The 21,203-nt window shown below is 49.8% G+C and overlaps 1 protein-coding gene across 1 annotated transcript; it reads left to right on the top strand.

Annotated features, from left to right (window-relative positions):
• Positions 1-403: 403 nt before the first annotated feature.
• Positions 404-19,142, top strand: LOC138359799 (mucin-2-like). Its single transcript, XM_069319503.1, has 3 exons — positions 404-422; positions 15,642-15,932; positions 16,045-19,142. The coding sequence occupies exons 1-3, from the start codon at positions 404-406 to the stop codon at positions 19,140-19,142; spliced, it is 3,408 nt and encodes a 1,135-aa protein (XP_069175604.1).
• Positions 19,143-21,203: the final 2,061 nt, after the last annotated feature.

A 21,203-nucleotide genomic window follows, 5' to 3' on the forward strand; every position in this document is an offset into this window, starting at 1 on the left:
TTTGAACAGGTTCACTCTTCAACACGTGTTCCGCCCCCCCCCCCTGCACAGCCTGCCCTTGTTGGTGACAAATGACACAAAAACAAACTGATCTGAACTGATCTGAACTGATCTGAACTGATCTGAACTGATCTGAAACTGATCTGAACTGATCTGAACTGATCTGAAACTGATCTGAAACTGATCTGAACTGATCTGAACTGATCTGAACTGATCTGAAACTGATCTGAACTGATCTGAACTGATCTGAAACTGATCTGAACTGATCTGAACTGATCTGAACTGATCTGAACTGATCTGAAACTGATCTGAACTGATCTGAACTGATCTGAACTGATCTGAACTGATCTGAAACTGAACTGAAACTGATCTGATCTGAACTGAAACAGACTGATCTTCCATAATGGGGTCGACACCCACGAGTAAGATTCCCCCCCCCCCCAAATACCGACCTTGACATTGCGGTATCGAGCTGTGAGGCGCTTGATCGCTCCTCCTAGCGGCCCGGTCACTGACCTGTCCTACATACACACTGAATCAAAATACTATACACCATATGGAGATTATACTAGAGATACAAGCACCAGCTGGGAGGCTCTACTCTGTCTTTCATCCACTTTAGGCCTGATCGACGACCGGGCCGCGGGGACGCTAAGCCCCGGAAGCACCTCAAGGTAACCACTTGAGTGTATTAGCAACAATGTAACGAGGTCAGAGACACAAGACTTGAGGGCGAAGACACTGGGAGGTTATCTTGAGGTTATCTTGAGATGATTTCGGGGCTTTAGTGTCACCGCGACCCGATCCTCGACCAGGTCTCCACCCCCCAGGAAGCAGCCCGTGACAGCTGACTAACACCCAGGTACCTATTTTACTGCTAGGTAACAGGGGCATAGGGTGAAACAAACTCTGCCCATTGTTTCTCGCCGGCGCCCGGGATCGAACCCGGGAACACAGGATCACAAGTCCAGCGTGCTGTCCGCTCGGCCGACCGGCTCCCAGGAAGAATGGAAGAATTGGATAAGATAAAAAATAGAAGCAGAGAAGTACACTTACATCAAGCTAGGATATACCTATGTGCAAGGGGTTCATATGTGATCCTGTGGTCCCGGGTTCGATCCCGGGCGCCGGCGAGAAACAATGGGCAGAGTTTCTTTAACCCTGATGCTCCTGCTACCTAGCAGTAAATAGGTACCTGGGAGTTAGTCAGCTGTTACGGGCTGCTTCCTGGGGGGTGGAGGCCTGGTCGAGGACCGGGCCGCGGGGACACTAAGCCCCGAAATCATCTCAAGATAACCTCAAGATGGGAAATAGGTTTACAGGTGTCACAATACAACGGTTCTTCACACACTTGATGCGTCTGTCCACCTAAAATAGGTACCGTGGACTTAGGCAACTATTGTGGGTTGCGTCCTTATCCAGACCCGTTCCCAAGTGCTATATAAGTCGTAATGGCTTGGCGCTTTCCCCCCTGATATTCCCATCTGAGAAACATTCAAACTTCTGAGATCCCGTGCGGGCAGATATCAAACAACTGAGCTACCGTGCCGGCAGATATCAAACATGTGAGCTCCCGTGCCTGTAGATATCAAACATGTGAGCTCCCGTGCCTGCAGATATCAAACATGTGAGCTCCCGTGCCTGTAGATATCAAACATGTGAGCTCCCGTGCCTGTAGATATCAAACATGTGAGCTCCCGTGCCTGCAGATATCAAACATGTGAGCTCCCGTGCCTGCAGATATCAAACATGTGAGCTCCCGTGCCTGCAGATATCAAACATCTGAGCTCCCGTGCCTGCAGATATCAAACATGTGAGCTCCCGTGCCTGCAGATATCAAACATCTGAGCTCCCGTGCGGGCAGATATCAAACATGTGAGCTCTCGTGCGGGCAGATATCAAACATCTGAGCTCCCGTGCGGGCAGATATCAAACATGTGAGCTCCCGTGCCTGCAGATATCAAACATGTGAGCTCCCGTGCGGGCAGATATCAAACATCTGAGCTCCCGTGCCTGTAGATATCAAACATGTGAGCTCCCGTGCCTGCAGATATCAAACATCTGAGCTCCCGTGCGGGCAGATATCAAACATGTGAGCTCTCGTGCGGGCAGATATCAAACATCTGAGCTCCCGTGCGGGCAGATATCAAACATGTGAGCTCCCGTGCGGGCAGATATCAAACATCTGAGCTCCCGTGCGGGCAGATATCAAACATCTGAGCTCCAGTGCGGGCAGATATCAAACATCTGAGATCCCGTGCGGGCAGATATCAAACATCTGAGCTCCCGTGCGGGCAGATATCAAACATCTGAGCTCCCGTGCCTGCAGATATCAAACATCTGAGCTCCCGTGCCTGTAGATATCAAACATCTGAGCTCCCGTGCCTGCAGATATCAAACATCTGAGCTCCCGTGCCTGCAGATATCAAACATCTGAGCTCTCGTGCCTGCAGATATCAAACATCTGAGCTCCCGTGCCTGCAGATATCAAACACCTGAGCTCCCGTGCCTGCAGATATCAAACACCTGAGCTCTCGTGCCTGCAGATATCAAACACCTGAGCTCTCGTGCCTGCAGATATCAAACATCTGAGCTCCCGTGCCTGTAGATATCAAACATCTGAGCTCCCGTGCCTGCAGATATCAAACACCTGAGCTCTCGTGCCTGCAGATATCAAACATCTGAGCTCCCGTGCCTGTAGATATCAAACATCTGAGCTACCGTGCCGGCAGATATCAAACATCTGAGCTCCCGTGCCGGCAGATATCAAACATCTGAGCTACCGTGCCTGCAGATATCAAACATCTGAGCTCTCGTGCCTGCAGATATCAAACATCTGAGCTCTCGTGCCGGCAGATATCAAACATGTGAGCTCTCGTGCCTGCAGATATCAAACATCTGAGCTCTCGTGCCTGCAGATATCAAACATGTGAGCTCTCGTGCCTGCAGATATCAAACATGTGAGCTCTCGTGCCTGCAGAAATCAAACATGTGAGCTCTCGTGCCTGTAGATATCAAACATCTGAGCTCTCGTGCCGGCAGATATCAAACATGTGAGCTCTCGTGCCTGCAGATATCAAACATCTGAGCTCTCGTGCCAGCAGATATCAAACATGTGAGCTCTCGTGCCTGCAGATATCAAACATGTGAGCTCTCGTGCCTGCAGATATCAAACATCTGAGCTCCCGTGCCAGCAGATATCAAACATCTGAGCTCCCGTGCCAGCAGATATCAAACATCTGAGCTCTCGTGCCTGCAGATATCAAACATCTGAGCTCCCGTGCCAGCAGATATCAAACATCTGAGCTACCGTGCCTGCAGATATCAAACATCTGAGCTCCCGTGCCAGCAGATATCAAACATCTGAGCTCCCGTGCCAGCAGATATCAAACATCTGAGCTCCCGTGCCTGCAGATATTAAACATGTGAGCTCTCGTGCGTGCAGATATCAAACATCTGAGCTCCCGTGCCAGCAGATATCAAACATGTGAGCTCTCGTGCGTGCAGATATCAAACATCTGAGCTCCCGTGCCAGCAGATATCAAACATGTGAGCTCTCGTGCGTGCAGATATCAAACATCTGAGCTCCCGTGCCAGCAGATATCAAACATGTGAGCTCTCGTGCGTGCAGATATCAAACATCTGAGCTCCCGTGCCAGCAGATATCAAACATGTGAGCTCTCGTGCGTGCAGATATCAAACATCTGAGCTCCCGTGCCAGCAGATATCAAACATGTGAGCTCTCGTGCGTGCAGATATCAAACATCTGAGCTCCCGTGCCGGCAGATATCAAACACCTGAGCTCTCGTGCGTGCAGATATCAAACATCTGAGCTCCCGTGCCTGCAGATATTAAAATTTAAAATCACGCGAAAAAATATTCAGTTTTATGTAAATTTTCATCCTCGTTTCAGAAAGTTGGCTCCATTTATTTTATCGGATGAATCTTTTTTCTTATTTTTCTTATCAAACTCTTGTCTCTTTTCTGATGCCCGGAATCCATCGGGTCTTACAAGAACGTAAGAATTAAGGAAACTGGAAAGGCATTAACAGGTTTTCGAAAAAGAAATGTATTTGGTTTTTATAATGCATTGGGAATGGAAGTTATCTTGAGTTATCTTGAGATGATTTCGGGGGCTTTAGTGTCCCCGCGGCCCGGTCTTCGACCAGGCCTTCACCCCCAGGAAGCAGCCCGTGACAGCTGACTAACACCCAGGTACCTATTTACTGCTAGGTAACAGGGGCATCTGTTACCTAGCAGGGGTAGGTAACAGGGGCATCTGAGAGAGGAGGAGAGAAGGGTGAAAGAAACTCTGCCCAATGTTTCTCGCCGGCGCCTGGGATCGAACCCGGGACCACAGGATCACAAGTCCAGCGTGCTGTCCGCTCGGCCAACCGGCATGGAAGGTTGCTTCTACATTACAAAATCCATCAATCACTTTCACATTCCAAACAGCTTGGCGTGTTAATATGAACGAGTTGACTCTATCTGTTAAAGTGGCTCTATGTATCTCCTCCCGTTACAGCGGCTCTAATTTTAGAGTTTAGAAGGCACAGTTCAATGTTCATTCCATTCCGTTAATTCCCACTTGAAAGCGTGGATGACAATTTATTTAACTGTTCACTTTGTCCCAGTGAACCGCAGTATTTAATGTACTGTTCCTAAGCTAAATATATGAAATGTATATGTGTATAAAAATCACCCACACACACACACACACACACACGATAGAGCCCAGTACAAGGCTCAGGAGCCCAGTACAAGCCCAGTAGGCTCAGGAATCTGTACACCAGTTGATTGACAGTTGAGAGGCGGGCCGAAAGAGCAGAGCTCAACCCCCGCAAGCACAACTAGGTGAATACAACTCGGTGAACACACACACATTAGAACAAAATAGTTGGCAAGGTTTGACAAATTGACAGTGTGTGATAGACAATGGGCCAGGGAAGCTGCCATCAGCGTTTCTAAGATGAATGGAGAGAAATTTTACCTTGAGCAGCCTGGTGGGTTTGGATTGGAAGCGTGATTGGAAGCGATTGGAAGCGTGAAGACCTGACACTTTCGTGGACCAGAGTTCGAATCCACACATGACTAAATGCATTTAGAATTGCACTTTCACAGTCAGCATTACCCCGACGTGATTGAACGACTATCATGAAACTACGACTGTGTTTACCTAGATATGCTTGCGGGGGGGGGGGGGGGGGGTTGAGCTCTGGCTCTTTCGGCCCGCCCCCTCAACTGTCAATCAATAATGACACAATTTGGTGAAATATGGTCCAGGATCATGTGAATTGTTTACAGCCTGTATGGCTATTGGTGGATTACCGGTTCTAGTTTTTTTTTTTTACCAATTCGACGGTGCAAACGACCGTATGAGACACTTAACTCATGGTCCTCAGACTCACATTGCAACATTGTTCCTTGAATTTGTAGTTTTACGGCTTTATATTTGAGCGCTTTCGTCAAATTTAAATTCCATGTAATCTGTTGGAATTATCCAGCTTTGGTTCAGGTGTCCCAATTCAGGTGTAAAGTGGGGTAATATATATATATATATATATATATATATATATATATATATATATATATATATATATATATATATATATATATATATATATATAGAGAGAGAGAGAGAGAGAGAGAGAGAGAGCCAAAGACAGACAATCAGACTCCGTGACTGACACACACACACACACACCCACACACACCCACACCCACACCCACACACACACACACACACCCACACACACACACACACACACACCCACACACACCCACACACACACACCCACACACACCCACACACACACACCCACACACCCACACACACACACCCACACACCCACACACACACCCACACCCACCCACACACACACGGTTGAGAGGCGGGACCAAAGAGCCAGAGCTCAACCCCCGCAAACACAACTAGGTGAGTACAACTAGGTGAGTACACACACACCCACACCCACCCACACACACACACACACACACACTAATATAAAGCGAGAAGACGCCTGAGTGAAGTAGCGGCTCCTGCTGTAGGTGACACTTCGCCTCTGCTGCCAGAGCGCTGCATCACGCTGCCCCGACCTCCTGACCCCGCCAAGTGGGCGAGGACGCAGGGGGTGGAAAGGGAGAGGAGGAGCAGGAAGAAGGGGATGGGGGAGGGGGCGAGGGGGATGGGGGAGGGGGCGAGGTGGATGGAGAGGGGGGATTGAACAAGAGGCCAGGAAGTTGAATTGTTGCAGAGGATCAGACAGAAAAGGATCTTTGTAAGGACGACAGATTTTTAATCTGTCGTCCAAAATCTGGGCGACAGGTTTTTTAAAAGGGGATAGAAAAGGGGGAGAAGCTGTGAGAAAAGGGGTAAGAGGGGTAGCAGTAGACTTATCATGCAGTACTCTAGGCTGTGATAAACCTCCCCTCTCTCTTCAAATACACTCCAAAGCAATGTACTGGAGGCTGGGCGTAGGGGGGAGGGGGTGTACTGGAGGCTGGGCGTTGGGGGGGGAGGGGGTGTACTGGAGGCAGGGCGTGGGGGGGAGGGGGGGGGAGGGGGGTGTACTGGAGGCTGGGCGTGGGAGAGGGAGTGTACTGGAGGCTGGGCGTGGGAGGGGGAGGGGGTGTACTGGAGGCTGAACCTGTCGCAGTGTACTGGAGCCAAACACTGCCAGGCAGGACTGGACTATCGCCTGCCAACCTTGAATAAAGGAAAATGACAACAGCACTACTGGTGGTAATTATCAGTCAATATTTCATCAAGATCACCAACCAGCCGGCCAGGACGACCACGGAGGACGACGACTACGACGTCACCACGACTCCAGAGGACGAGGTGGTCGTGGTCGATCAAGACGACCACGGACAACGAGGCGGAACAGGACGTCCCCCAAGTGCATAGGAACACCTCGAACCTCTGACTCGACCCACGACCATCACCTGCTCAATCCACGTGAGTCATTACCTTATAATCCACGGGTTGAGTGAGCCCAGCGGCGGTGGGGGGGGGGGGGGGGAGTAGGGGGGAAGGGGGGGGGGGGCCGAGATCGGTGTCAGGGTCAGGCCAGGGTCAAAGACACGGGTGCGAACTAGGTCAGAGACAATGAGCTGGAGGTTCAAACGAGCGTCGTGGCGACGATGAGTGATTGACAGGTGTCTGCACCACCGCGCTCTCTCAATTACAGTTATTCAAAACAATTTTACTGAAGGCTCAGAATCGATTAACACACACAGAGAGGATAACATTGTTGACCAGACCACACATACACACACTAGAAGGCGAAGGGACGACGACGACGTTTCGGTCCGTCCTGGACCATTCTCAATCGACTACTTGAGAATGGTCCAGGACGGACCGAAACGTCGTCGTCCCTTCACCTTCTAGTGTGTGTGGTTTGGTAAAGACAAACTCACCTGAACCTGCGGACATTCTGGAAGACTTACCGTTAAGAACGCCCCATCGCCTGGTCGACGACCGGGCCGCGGGGACGCTAAGCCCCGGAAGCACCTCAAGGTAACCTCAAGGTAATCGCCACACACACACACACACACCTGCCTTGACTTACCGTGAAGGACGACCCATCACCACACACACACACACCTGCCTTGACTTACCGTGAAGGACGCCCCATCACTACACACACACACCTGCCTTGACTTACCGTGAAGGACGCCCCATCACCACACACACACACCTGCCTTGACTGACCTGTAAGGTATAAGAAGCCCCCCATTAATAATGGATCCCACAGACCCCCACGAGAATACCTCAACAGTTATGTGGATCAGGGGAGACATGTGGCAGATATGTAGGGCAGGGTAAACACATAACTACACATATGTGGGGGCAAGGGGGTATACATGCAATAGTTTTGTGGGGCAGGGAGGATAAATAAAAAGATAATATTGGGCAGGGAGGATACATGCAACAGTTTCATGGGGCAGGGTGGACACAGGCTCGTGAACCTTGCCTCCCAATAACCCAACTCACACGTACACGCAAACAAACAAACAAAGGAAAATGGGGGTTATTAATTTTCAGCCATGACACTGTGATCTATTTTCTTCCTACTCTCAATTTTCCCGCGTAAAGTGAAGACAAATACACAAAATGGCTGCAGGAGAACACATGGTAATAGCAACAAGAACTAAGGTCTTAAAAGAAATTATATTATATATATTCCTGGTCGCAATCTTTTCCAAACTGATTACTTGAAAATCTTTGAGCAAAATCAATAACGTGGCTGAAATCTGTTGACCAGACCACACACTAGAAAGTGAGGGGACGACGACGTTTCGGTCCGTCCTGGACCATTCTCAAGTCGATTGGACAAAATGTGTCTAAACCGAATAATTCAATTCAGTGTTATTGCAGTGAGGAAGATGTTCAAGTTCGCTGCCACACAAGACAAGATGATCATAAGGTGTCTACATTACACATGTCAATAACCAGAGTTCATTCACAACGTGTAGGGATAAATCTATGATGTACTGATGTACATCAGTACATCATATGATGTACTGATGGTAAACAAACGTGTCTAAAAAGTCAATCCTGGTGACCTGTCTTAAAAAGTCAATCCAGGTGTCCTGTCTGCGTGCCAATCTTGGGACTCTCTACTCAACAATTTAAATTGACGTAAGTCGTGAAAAACTGGCCTCTCCGCGCCTCTAACTTTCAGGACACATGCAAGCAGCGTGCCACAACAACCTGGCTGAACATAAGATACCCAAGCAACAGATCTGAGAATAGAGAATGACTACGTTTCAGGTCATCCTGGACCCTTATCATTAAGGGTCGTGATAAAGCCCCCTTAAAGCTCTCTTGTCATTATCTTCCTTTGCTATTTCCTTTATCCCCCCTTTCTTCAGCTCTTTCTCTACGTCATTAGGGATTCAAAAGTTGTCAATTTTCCTTGTTGTTGTTGTTGTTATAGATTCAGCTGCTCGGAACAAGTTCCAAGTAGCACGGGCTATGGTGAGCCCGTAACTTACCTGGCACAGGAGCGGGGCAAGTAGCACGGGCTATGGTGAGCCCGTAACTTACCTGGCACAGGAGCGGGGCAGGTAGCACGGGCTATGGTGAGCCCGTAACTTACCTGGCACAGGAGCGGGGCAAGTAGCACGGGCTATGGTGAGCCCGTAGTGGACTTACCTGGCACAGGAGCGGTGCTGTGTTCTATTTTCCTATTAACTCCATTACTATACTCTTACCCACCTCGCCTTGCACCTCATATTCTTATCTTATTTACATATTGACTTTGTCATTTGATAATGGTCTTACGGGCTATTCATGCCCGTGCCACCTCTTGTGTGGCTTAATCTTTACCAATCAATGATAATGCTTCAGGACGGACCGAAACGTCCACGGGAGACATCTCCCGTCACGCAGGGTGCAGTCGCACCTCCACAGATCTCCAGTATCATCTATTGATACTGGTAATGGCTCAAAAGGGCCACCACTTACGGGCTATTCATGCCCGTGCCACCTTTTGGGTGGCTTAATCTTCATCAATCAATCAATCACCGAAACGTCATCACTCCCATTAGGTTCAGCTGTGTGGGTTCGGATGTCTTAAGAACATAAGAATAAAGGTAACTCCACACCATTTGGTCACCACTTGGTCCGGGAGACATCTCCCGTCACGCAAGGTGCAGTTGCGCCTCCACAGATCTCCAGTATCATCTTTTGATACTGGTAATGGCTCGAAAGGGCCACCACTTACGGGCTATTCATGCCCGTGCCACCTCTTGGGTGGCTTAATCTTCATCAATCAATCAATCAATCGGTAACTCCAGAGAGCCTACTGTCCAAGATGTAGTCTGCCTGTTAGGCACCACCATCTATATATTCTTTCAAACTTAACCTAGGCTAGGGAGCCGGTCGGCCGAGCGGACAGCACGCTGGACTTGTGATCCTGTGGTCCTGGGTTCGATCCCAGGCGCCGGCGAGAAACAATGGGCAGAGTTTCTTCCATCCTATGCCCCTGTTACCTAGCAGTAAAATAGGTACCTGGGTGTTAGTCAGCTGTCACGGGCTGCTTCCTGGGGGTGGAGGCCTGGTCGAGGACCGGGCCGCGGGGACACTAAAAGCCCCGAAATCATCTCAAGATAACCTCAAGATAACCCAGTGAGTCCCATACTTGTTATTATCCGGTATGTATATCTCAATCTGAAGGCCAGGGTTCGACTTGTTTATAAAAAGCTTGATCAATGACGCTGTTGTTAGTAGCAGCCCACATGTTCACCCTCACAATTAGACTGGTCAAGCATTTGCATTGAGAAAATTGTCTTGGGTTACCTCTTGAAGACTCCTAATCTTAGTTCTTATAAACTTGTACTGTCGGGGGGGGGGGGGGGGTTGAGAAAGGCAATAGGCCTATCGCTGCTATGCTGACGTCAGGCGTTGTCTTAGAGTAAGTACGTCAGTGGCACTCACACATTCGGACTCGTTTCGCTACACACACCTAATGGCTAAATAGCAACAGAGGAGACGCACGCACGCACGCACGCACGCACGCACGCACGCGCGCACACACACACACAATTTGGTGGAGGCTGACTCTATACACAGTTTCAAGTGAAGATATGATAGAGCCCAATAGGCTCAGGAACCTGTACACCTGTTGATTGACGGTTGAGAGGTGGGACCAAAGAGCCAGAGCTCAACCCCCGCAAGCACAATTAGGCGAGTACACACACACACACACACACACACACACACACACACACACACACACACACACACACACAATATACCAAGGTATCATGCAACAATGAAAGGCATGATCCCACATCACAAGAAACGAATGAATTTTTCATACAACTGGCAGATATTGCCTCTCTAAAACGGGCTCACCATAGCCCGTGCTACATGGACATTTCGTTCTGAGTACATAAGAACATAAGAAGAAGGTAACTGCAGAAGGCCTATTGGCCCATACGACGCAGCTCCTATCTATAACCCCCCAATCCCACTCATAAACATGTCCAACCCGCGCTTGAAACAATCGAGGGACCCCACCTCCACCACGTTACACTCATGGTATTCACCTTAAGTGTGTAATGATGACCAGACCACACACTAGAAGGTGAAGGGACGACGACGTTTCGGTCCGTCCTGGACCATTTTCAAGTCGATTGAGATTACTTTAGCCACGTTATTGTGACTCATCGCCTGCATTAAGTGTACTTCCAAGAGGCCATAGGAGATCAAACCATTCTTGGCACGCCAGTAACACGTTGTATAAAGGCAGGAGCGTGTGTAAGAGTGGTGGGAGGAGGTCAGGCTGATCAAAACAGCCCTGGCCGGGGCTGTAATCAACAGCTTCACCATAACATCTCCCTGACCTCAATAACACGCAGCACCCATCTCCAGCCTGTCACCCATCTCTTTACCCCTCGCTACCTTCACCTCCTCTCCCTTACTCACCTCTCTCTCTCCCCTTGCCTCGCTATACACACCAACACTGCACGCAGCCACGCACGAATTCAAACACGCACACACCCACACGTACAAGGGCATACAGGTGGAAATTGAGTGCCCAAATGAGCCATAGAGACGTTAGAAAGAATTTTTTCAGTGTCAGAGTAGTAGACAAATGATATGCATTAGGAAGTGATGTGGTGGAGGCTGACTCCATACACAGTTTCAAATGTAGATATGATAAGAGCCCAATAGGCTCCAGAATCTATACACCAGTTGATTGACAGTTGAGAGGCGGGACCAAAGAGCCAGAGCTCAACCCGCCACAAGCACACCTAGGAGAGCACGTCCACCCTCACTCCATCCCCACAGTTCAACATTCTCCCAACAACCATTAGAAATATTGCCGGAACAATGGTGGAACTTGTAGCAACTTAAGACTAGTTGCTGTAAGAAATGCCGGCCCAACCAGGTTGTAGTGGATATGAGGGCCTGCGGGCCGCTCCAAGCAACAGCCTGTTGGACCAAGTTATCACAAGTCGAGAAGCCTGGAAAGAAGCCGGGGATTGGGGAGTATTAGACCTCAGCAGGTATGCTTCTCTGACCTGCTTTTCCTTCCGTGGCTACATCACCCTTCACCGCCAGCATCCACGCCCAATCCTGCCCTCCGCCCCGTGCCTCGCCCCCCCAATCCCCTCACCCCCAATCCCCCCATCACTCTACCAAAACAAATTAGCATCGGGCTATCTTCATAACACGTCTCAAGACTGCCTGCCTTCTGAGGATGCCTGGGGACTAGGGGAATCACCAGGCGGGGGCAGAGGGAGCTCAGCTTGGCTTGCACGAAGGTCCACACGTGCATGCAAGTCAAGTGGGGGAAGAACTCTTATGGAACTGGCGTAGAGGAGCTAATTCTCCCGCCAGGGTTGGTCAACACAGCCGTGGAACGGTGTTGTGATATGAGCCATCCAGATGGTGAGAGGTGTTTGGGCAAACCTGATTGACAATTTTATATCACCTCGCCTTAAATTAGCTTTTCGCTTATATTTAAAGAAAGGAGCTCAAGGTAGCTGTCCACGGAAGACATCTTCCGTCACGCAGGGTGCAGTCGCATCCTCCACAGATCTCCAGTATCAGCTCTTGATACTGGTAATGGCTCAAAAGGGCCACCACTTACGGGCTATTCATGCCCGTGCCACCTTTTGGGTGGCTTAATCTTCATCAATCAATCAGGTAGCTGTCTTAAACGAAGAGGTTTATCTGTTGACACACATACGAGTGGACAACGCTAGGGAGTCGTAGTCCTAAGGGCCTGGGTTCGATTCCCGGCGAGGCAGAAACAATTGGGCATCATTTTCTCACCCTGATGCTCACGCAGTAGCAAACGGTTACCTATAATTTAGAGAGCTGTTACGGGCTTCACTCCTGCTTAGGACAAAGACTAGAGCCAGGATTCATGAAACATTTACATGTCCACTTACGAAACCTGTACATCTTTCCTCGAGCATTGCGGCTAAATTTGCATTTATTAAACAGTTTACGAGCTTAGAAACGCTGCGAAGTCGTTCTCGACCGAAAGCTGTTCATTTCAGGCAAGCTAAACAGCTAAACTAGCAGCAGGAAGTGTGTGGAGGTCTCGTAAGGGAACGCGAACAGTAGTTGATTGTAACACGAGTTGAACAATGAACAGTTCATTGTTCATTTGCAGGCGGTCAACGGTGTTTGTTCTCATGTAGCCGTTGGCTTTTCTGGTGATGTAAGCGAGCCTGATCAACCAGCCTGTGACTCATACGTCAGGCTGCGAGCAGCCGCGTCTAACAGCCTGGTTGATCAGTCCAGCAACCAGGAGGCCTGGTCGACGACCGGGCCGCGGGGACGCTGAGCCCCGGAAGCACCTCAAGGTAACCTCAAGGTAAGGTAAGGAGCCACAAGATGGGACCAAGCAACGCGAAGTGACTCCACGATATTTGATGAGGAAAGCAGTAACGTGATTTAAATAGCGACCAGATGTGAGGTGGTGAGTAAGAGTGAGGTCGAATGAGGGCACCGAGGTGAGTGTGTGTGGTGGACTCAAGACCAGGTTTAATGAGTGCAACCGGGAGTGGTGAGAGAAGCTCTCGAGTGAGGAAATTAGGAGCAACTGAGGGGGAAAAATGGTAAAGTCCAATGCAAATGCATAGCTCCCCGATTCAGCATATACATCTCTATATAGGTCTATATTTAGTACATATTTTTATTTAACCTGTTAACTAAACACAGTAAATTATAACAGTAATCAAGCATTACTCATTTTCTGGCGACTTCCCTATCTAGAACCAACAGATATAAATAAAGCCGAGGTAAAATAAAACCCGAGACATTACGAACGACTTCCCTTTAGTCACTTACGTAGGTGGGTACCGCTAGGTGAGTACCACTCAAGAGGTAACTGTTCATCCTCCCCCCCCCCACAAACACAAATAAGTAAAGACAAATTGGCGTTAAGAAATTATTGGGAATCCAAACACAGGCGCCCGCGTCCCTCCTCTCCAACACCACCACCTCTCCTTTCTTCTCGGCCTGTGTACCCACCCGACCCCCCACACACCACCCCCCCTTCCTCAACTCTTCAACCTCGTGACCTGGTAACAAGCGGGGGAGTCATCGTCATCATTCCGGCCAGCACACGCCGCTCCACGAGGAGGAGGACGACGACAAGAAACACCCCAGCGACCCGACCCCATCTAGGTCACCTACCAACGCTCTCCCGCCCTCCACCACCAACGCCTCAACCCCCACTATCCCCCCTTACACTTCCCAGGGGAAGGGGGAGGAGGTTAACTGCTGTCATTACCCTTACATTGTTAATTAAACTGCTCTCACCTGGTGCAATGCTATTTGGGTAAAGCTGCCCCCTCTCCTTCCCCCCAATCTCCATCTCTCTCTCTCTCTCTCTCGTTGCTACTTTCAATAACGTTATTTGACAAAAGCAAGTCAAAGCAGACAATACCAATCCATCATTTTTCTTCACTTCCCCATTCACCCATTCAGCACCAAACACAATACCGGCCATTAAATGCACATCACACAAATAATGCGAACAAAAAATGAAGCACTCGGTGTAAACCAACAAAGACTTGACATAATGTTTATCGCTCCAGCCGTGTCCACGCTAACCCATCCTTCAGTGTCGAATAAAAGATCTTATAATTTAGCTTTCAACATTGGCTGTAGCCTAGTTGCCCCCCCAGCAGCATGTGGGTCAAGCAGCGGGCCGCCGCCTCGTCTAGACCGCCTGCCTCAAGTTGTTTTGGCGGTCACGAATACAAGATCAAGGGAAACCTTTTTCCCCTCTTTTGGGAAATTGTTTCCCCTCTGAGGGGAACTTTCTCTTTGGTCACATTCAATATCACAACTCAACCCGTCCTCGAACCTAATACACTTGTATTTCTTAACGAACTGGACCAATGCGTTACAATTTAGTAAAAAATTAAATAAAACACTGCAATATTTATGTTTTTCTATACATAAACCTCGACAGATTAAGAAAGGTTTGATATAAAAACTTATTTAATCATTTCTCTAAGTTATAAATTTAAAGTATAAATATCTGACCTGTGGAATTTTTAGGTTAACAAGAGGCCAAGTTCGTGTATTAGGCTTATAAAGTTTTTTTTTTCCCTTGATAAAACAATGGAAGCGTTTTCACTGGGCGGAGCCTAACTCGTAGTGGGCGGAGCCTAACTCGTAGTGGGCGGAGCCTAACTCGTAGTGGGCGTGTCGCTCAGTGCTGCCGCAACCCGACACAACGTGTCGTACTGCACCACCACCTGCTAATAAATCACTTCTGCAGCCAATGAGGTAGAAATATTTACCCTACAACATAACAGATTAACATAACTACTGTTTATCTACAAATCTGATAGCAAGACCCCGTCACACGTGGATCCATTAAGTTGTTATGGAGGTCCACACCTAAAACACATGGCCGCTTTTTTTTGGAGGGAAACTAACTTTCTATCTTTGTAAATTCTGCCAAATCACGGTTATCTATCGATCTGTTGCTACGTAAAAAATGCAACTGTTCTGCCTAACCTGAAACATTGACTGGAAACAACTCCCTGAACACACTAGTATAGAAGAAAACGATGTATAGAAAACGTCAATATTATGGAGATTTCCTTTGTACTAACGCATCAAATTTTAATGAATTAATTGATTCCGTTAAAAGTGTGTAGCGCCACACCGTCAAGTAGCGCCACACCGTCAAGTAGCGCCACACCGTCAAGTAGCGCCACACCGTCAAGTAGCGCCACACCGTCAAGTAGCGCCACACCGTCAAGTAGCGCCACATCGTCAAGTAGCGCCACACCGTCAAGTAGCGCCACACCGTCAAGTAGCGCCACACCGCCAAGTAGCGCCACATCGTCAAGTAGCGTCACACCGTCAAGTAGCGCCACATCGTCAAGTAGCGCCACATCGTCAAGTAGCGCCACATCGTCAAGTAGCGCCACACCGCCAAGTAGCGCCACATCGTCAAGTAGCGCCACATCGTCAAGTAGCGCCACACCGTCAAGTAGCGCCACACCGTCAAGTAGCGCCACATCGTCAAGTAGCGCCACACCGTCAAGTAGCGCCACATCGTCAAGTAGCCACATCGTCAAGTAGCGCCACACCGTCAAGTAGCGCCACACCGTCAAGTAGCGCCACACCGTCAAGTAGCGCCACACCGTCAAGTAGCGCCACATCGTCAAGTAGCGCCACACCGTCAAGTAGCGCCACACCGTCAAGTAGCGCCACACCGTCAAGTAGCGCCACACCGCCAAGTAGCGCCACATCGTCAAGTAGCGCCACATCGTCAAGTAGAGCCACATCGTCAAGTAGCGCCACATCGTCAAGTAGCGCCACATCGTCAAGTAGCGCCACACCGTCAAGTAGCGCCACACCGTCAAGTAGCGCCACATCGTCAAGTAGCGCCACACCGCCAAGTAGCGCCACACCGTCAAGTAGCACCACACCGTCAAGTAGCGCCACATCGTCAAGTAGCGCCACACCGTCAAGTAGCGCCACATCGTCAAGTAGCGCCACATCGTCAAGTAGCGCCACACCGTCAAGTAGCGCCACATCGTCAAGTAGCGCCACATCGTCAAGTAGCGCCACATCGTCAAGTAGCGCCACACCGTCAAGTAGCGCCACATCGTCAAGTAGCGCCACACCGTCAAGTAGCGCCACATCGTCAAGTAGCGCCACATCGTCAAGTAGCGCCACATCGTCAAGTAGCGCCACATCGTCAAGTAGCGCCACATCGTCAAGTAGCGCCACACCGCCAAGTAGCGCCACACCGCCAAGTAGCGCCACACCGCCAAGTAGCGCCACATCACCAAGTAGCGCCACACCGCCAAGTAGCACCACACCGTCAAGTAGCGCCACACCGCCAAGTAGCACCACACCGCCAAGTAGCGCCACACCGCCAAGTAGCGCCACACCACCAAGTAGCGCCACACCACCAAGTAGCACCACACCGCCAAGTAGCGCCACACCGTCAAGTAGCACCACACCGCCAAGTAGCACCACACCGCCAAGTAGCGCCACACCACCAAGTAGCACCACACCAAGTAGCGCCACACCACCAAGTAGCACCACACCGCCAAGTAGCGCCACACCGTCAAGTAGCGCCACATCACCAAGTAGCGCCACACCGCCAAGTAGCGCCACACCGCCAAGTAGCACCACACCGCCAAGTAGCACCACACCACCAAGTAGCGCCACACCACCAAGTAGCACCACACCGCCAAGTAGCGCCACACCGTCAAGTAGCGCCACATCACCAAGTAGCGCCACACCGCCAAGTAGCGCCACACCGCCAAGTAGCACCACACCGCCAAGTAGCACCACACCACCAAGTAGTGCCTCACCACCAAGTAGCGCCACACCACCAAGTAGCGCCACACCACCAAGTAGCGCCACACCACCAAGTAGCGCCACACCACCAAGTAGCGCCACACCGCCAAGTAGCGCCACACCGTCAAGTAGCGCCACACCGCCAAGTAGCGCCACACCACCAAGTAGCGCCACACCGCCAAGTATCGCCACACCACCAAGTATCGCCACACCACCAAGTATCGCCACACCACCAAGTAGCGCCACACCACCAAGTAGCGCCACACCACCAAGTATCGCCACACCACCAAGTAGCGCCACACCACCAAGTAGCGCCACACCACCAAGTAGCGCCACACCACCAAGTAGCGCCACACCACCAAGTATCGCCACACCACCAAGTAGCGCCACACCACCAAGTATCGCCACACCACCAAGTAGCGCCACACCACCAAGTAGCGCCACACCACCAAGTATCGCCACACCACCAAGTAGCGCCACACCACCAAGTAGCGCCACACCACCAAGTAGCGCCACACCACCAAGTAGCGCCACACCACCAAGTATCGCCACACCACCAAGTAGCGCCACACCACCAAGTAGCGCCACACCACCAAGTAGCGCCACACCACCAAGTAGCGCCACACCACCAAGTAGCGCCACACCACCAAGTAGCGCCACACCACCAAGTAGCGCCACACCACCAAGTAGCGCCACACCGCCAAGTAGCGCCACACCACCAAGTAGCGCCACACCGCCAAGTAGCGCCACACCACCAAGTAGCGCCACACCACCAAGTAGCGCCACACCACCAAGTAGCGCCACACCGCCAAGTAGCGCCACACCACCAAGTAGCGCCACACCGCCAAGTAGCGCCACACCACCAAGTAGCGCCACACCACCAAGTAGCGCCACACCACCAAGTAGCGCCACACCGCCAAGTAGCGCCACACCACCAAGTAGCGCCACACCGCCAAGTAGCGCCACACCACCAAGTAGCGCCACACCACCAAGTAGCGCCACACCACCAAGTAGCGCCACACCGCCAAGTAGCGCCACACCGCCAAGTAGCGCCACACCACCAAGTAGCGCCACACCACCAAGTAGCGCCACACCACCAAGTAGCGCCACACCGCCAAGTAGCGCCACACCACCAAGTAGCGCCACACCACCAAGTAGCGCCACACCACCAAGTAGCGCCACACCGCCAAGTAGCGCCACACCACCAAGTAGCGCCACACCGCCAAGTAGCGCCACACCACCAAGTAGCGCCACACCGCCAAGTAGCGCCACACCACCAAGTAGCGCCACACCACCAAGTAGCGCCACACCGCCAAGTAGCGCCACACCGCCAAGTAGCGCCACACCACCAAGTAGCGCCACACCACCAAGTAGCGCCACACCGCCAAGTAGCGCCACACCACCAAGTAGCGCCACACCGCCAAGTAGCGCCACACCACCAAGTAGCGCCACACCACCAAGTAGCGCCACACCACCAAGTAGCGCCACACCGCCAAGTAGCGCCACACCGCCAAGTAGCGCCACACCACCAAGTAGCGCCACACCACCAAGTAGCGCCACACCGCCAAGTAGCGCCACACCACCAAGTAGCGCCACACCACCAAGTAGCGCCACACCACCAAGTAGCGCCACACCGCCAAGTAGCGCCACACCGCCAAGTAGCGCCACACCACCAAGTAGCGCCACACCACCAAGTAGCGCCACACCACCAAGTAGCGCCACACCACCAAGTAGCGCCACACCGCCAAGTAGCGCCACACCGCCAAGTAGCGCCACACCGTCAAGTAACAATTGGGTCGTGGTGAACTTTGGACACACCTTTAACAAATGAAAACAATAGATATCATCTTTTTATATTCACATAGTAAAAAAAGGAGGCTATTTTTTAAGTGTGCGTGGGGGGAGGGGGTGTGGAACGGGAGGGGTGTGGAAGGGGGATGTGGAAGGGGGGAGGGAGAAGATGGTCACCCCCGCTTTCCTCTGGACCTGCGTCAAGTGACCTATTGAACCACACAATTTCCAGCAATATTTTTTTCCTGTGCAGCCTAGTTGAGAGCACACTTGGAGAGGCTAGCTATATATATATATATATATATATATATATATATATATATATATATATATATATATATATATATATATATATATATATATATATATTAACATGATGCCTAAACACGTATTTCAATCATACAAGTTTCCTTCTAAGGTCTGCATGCCAGAAACGCCTGTGTCTGTCTGTCTGTGTGATTTAGTGGCTTTTAAGAGAATGTACTCAATTTACACGCTTAATAAATTTATTGTAAATACTGAATTTTACTCACTAAATATCTTGTAAATATTTCAATAATTGTTGAGTGCATACATTGCCATTAGTAGAGATACCCGTACGGCTGGCAGCGTTGCAGCCAACGTTTGGTAAGCGTTTTGGAGGTGTTTTCAGGCAGCGTGCAAAGGTTAGGCAGCGCCTTGTGAGTCAGTATCGCACATTTGGAGTGGTAAACCTAACATTAACCTCAAAATCAGAAGAGGAGACTGACCTGTGAATATTACAATACAAGAGGTATTTCACCGCAATTTCAAGCGTAATTTCACCGAATTACAAGAACTTCATTAGCCAAATCGTGTTTCTAAATGTATACACACCAGGATTCGTAGTTATTTCTGTTAAAACTTGTGTGGTTGAGTAGACTTGTGACTTGTTAAAACTTGTGTGGTTGAGTAGACTTGTAACTTGTTAAAACTTGTGTGGTTGAGTAGACTTGTGACTTGTTAAAACTTGTGTGGTTGAGTAGACTTGTGACTTGTTAAAACTTGTGTGGTTGAGTAGACTTGTGACTTGTTAAAACTTGTGTGGTTGAGTAGACTTGTGACTTGTTAAAACTTGTGTGGTTGAGTAGACTTGTAACTTGTTAAAACTTGTGTGGTTGAGTAGACTTGTGACTTGTTAAAACTTGTGTGGTTGAGTAGACTTGTGACTTGTTAAAACTTGTGTGGTTGAGTAGACTTGTGACTTGTTAAAACTTGTGTGGTTGAGTAGACTTGTGACTTGTTAAAACTTGTGTGGTTGAGTAGACTTGTGACTTGTTAAAACTTGTGTGGTTGAGTAGACTTGTAACTTGTTAAAACTTGTGTGGTTGAGTAGACTTGTGACTTGTTAAAACTTGTGTGGTTGACTAAATACATTAGTCACGAGTCGACCGATACATTAAAAATGAGACACATTAGTGAACATTAAAATACCGTAATAGCTTAAAGGTGGTGTTAGATCTTACTCTACTTGTTTTCCCTGGAACACGACCTGCCATTTGGTTTAAACAAGTTCCCCCAATTACTGGTGGGTGTACAGTTAAGGCTTGTGGCCCAGTCAATCCTCCTTGGCCGGGGCTTGAATCCAAACGAAATCGCTTCGCGAGACACTGGGCGAGTATGGCGCTACCACTGAGCCACAAGGAAGTGTTCTACCTCTCAAGTAAACATATGTTAAATGTACTGTCGGGTCCCCACTTTACATGACCGATATAAGACAAGTGTGTGTAATAAACTGAAGGTACTTGAGTGCTGGCTGGTTGGCTCGTTCTGTCTGTCTGTCTGTCTGCCTGTCTGTCTGTCTGTCTGTCTGTCTGTCTGTCTGTCTGTCTGTCTGTCTGTCTGTCTGTCTGTCTGTCCTGCCGTTCAAAACCCTCCGCCAAATATAATAGTGTGTCGCTTACGACCACTGATTCCCTTGGCACTCTGAGCTCATAATCAACTTAAATACGGTCATTAGGTCATAACCCGCCGGCAGTTCGGGTCGCGGTCATATCTCCACGTCCTCTGTAGCAGCGCTGAGACTCGGGGTCGTAAATTATATATTAAACCAAACTTTATATCCAACACACTGTACCGCCTC

The sequence above is a fragment of the Procambarus clarkii genome, chromosome 93 (genome assembly GCF_040958095.1).
Source record: "Procambarus clarkii isolate CNS0578487 chromosome 93, FALCON_Pclarkii_2.0, whole genome shotgun sequence".
In the NCBI taxonomy this organism is placed as follows: domain Eukaryota; kingdom Metazoa; phylum Arthropoda; class Malacostraca; order Decapoda; family Cambaridae; genus Procambarus; species Procambarus clarkii.

Bases quoted from the DNA above. Each gene is read 5' to 3' on its own strand.
- LOC138359799 (XM_069319503.1), top strand. The intron at 15,933-16,044 runs GTAGCGCCACAT...ACCGTCAAGTAG, and splicing joins AAGTAGCGCCACACCGCCAA to CGCCACATCGTCAAGTAGCC.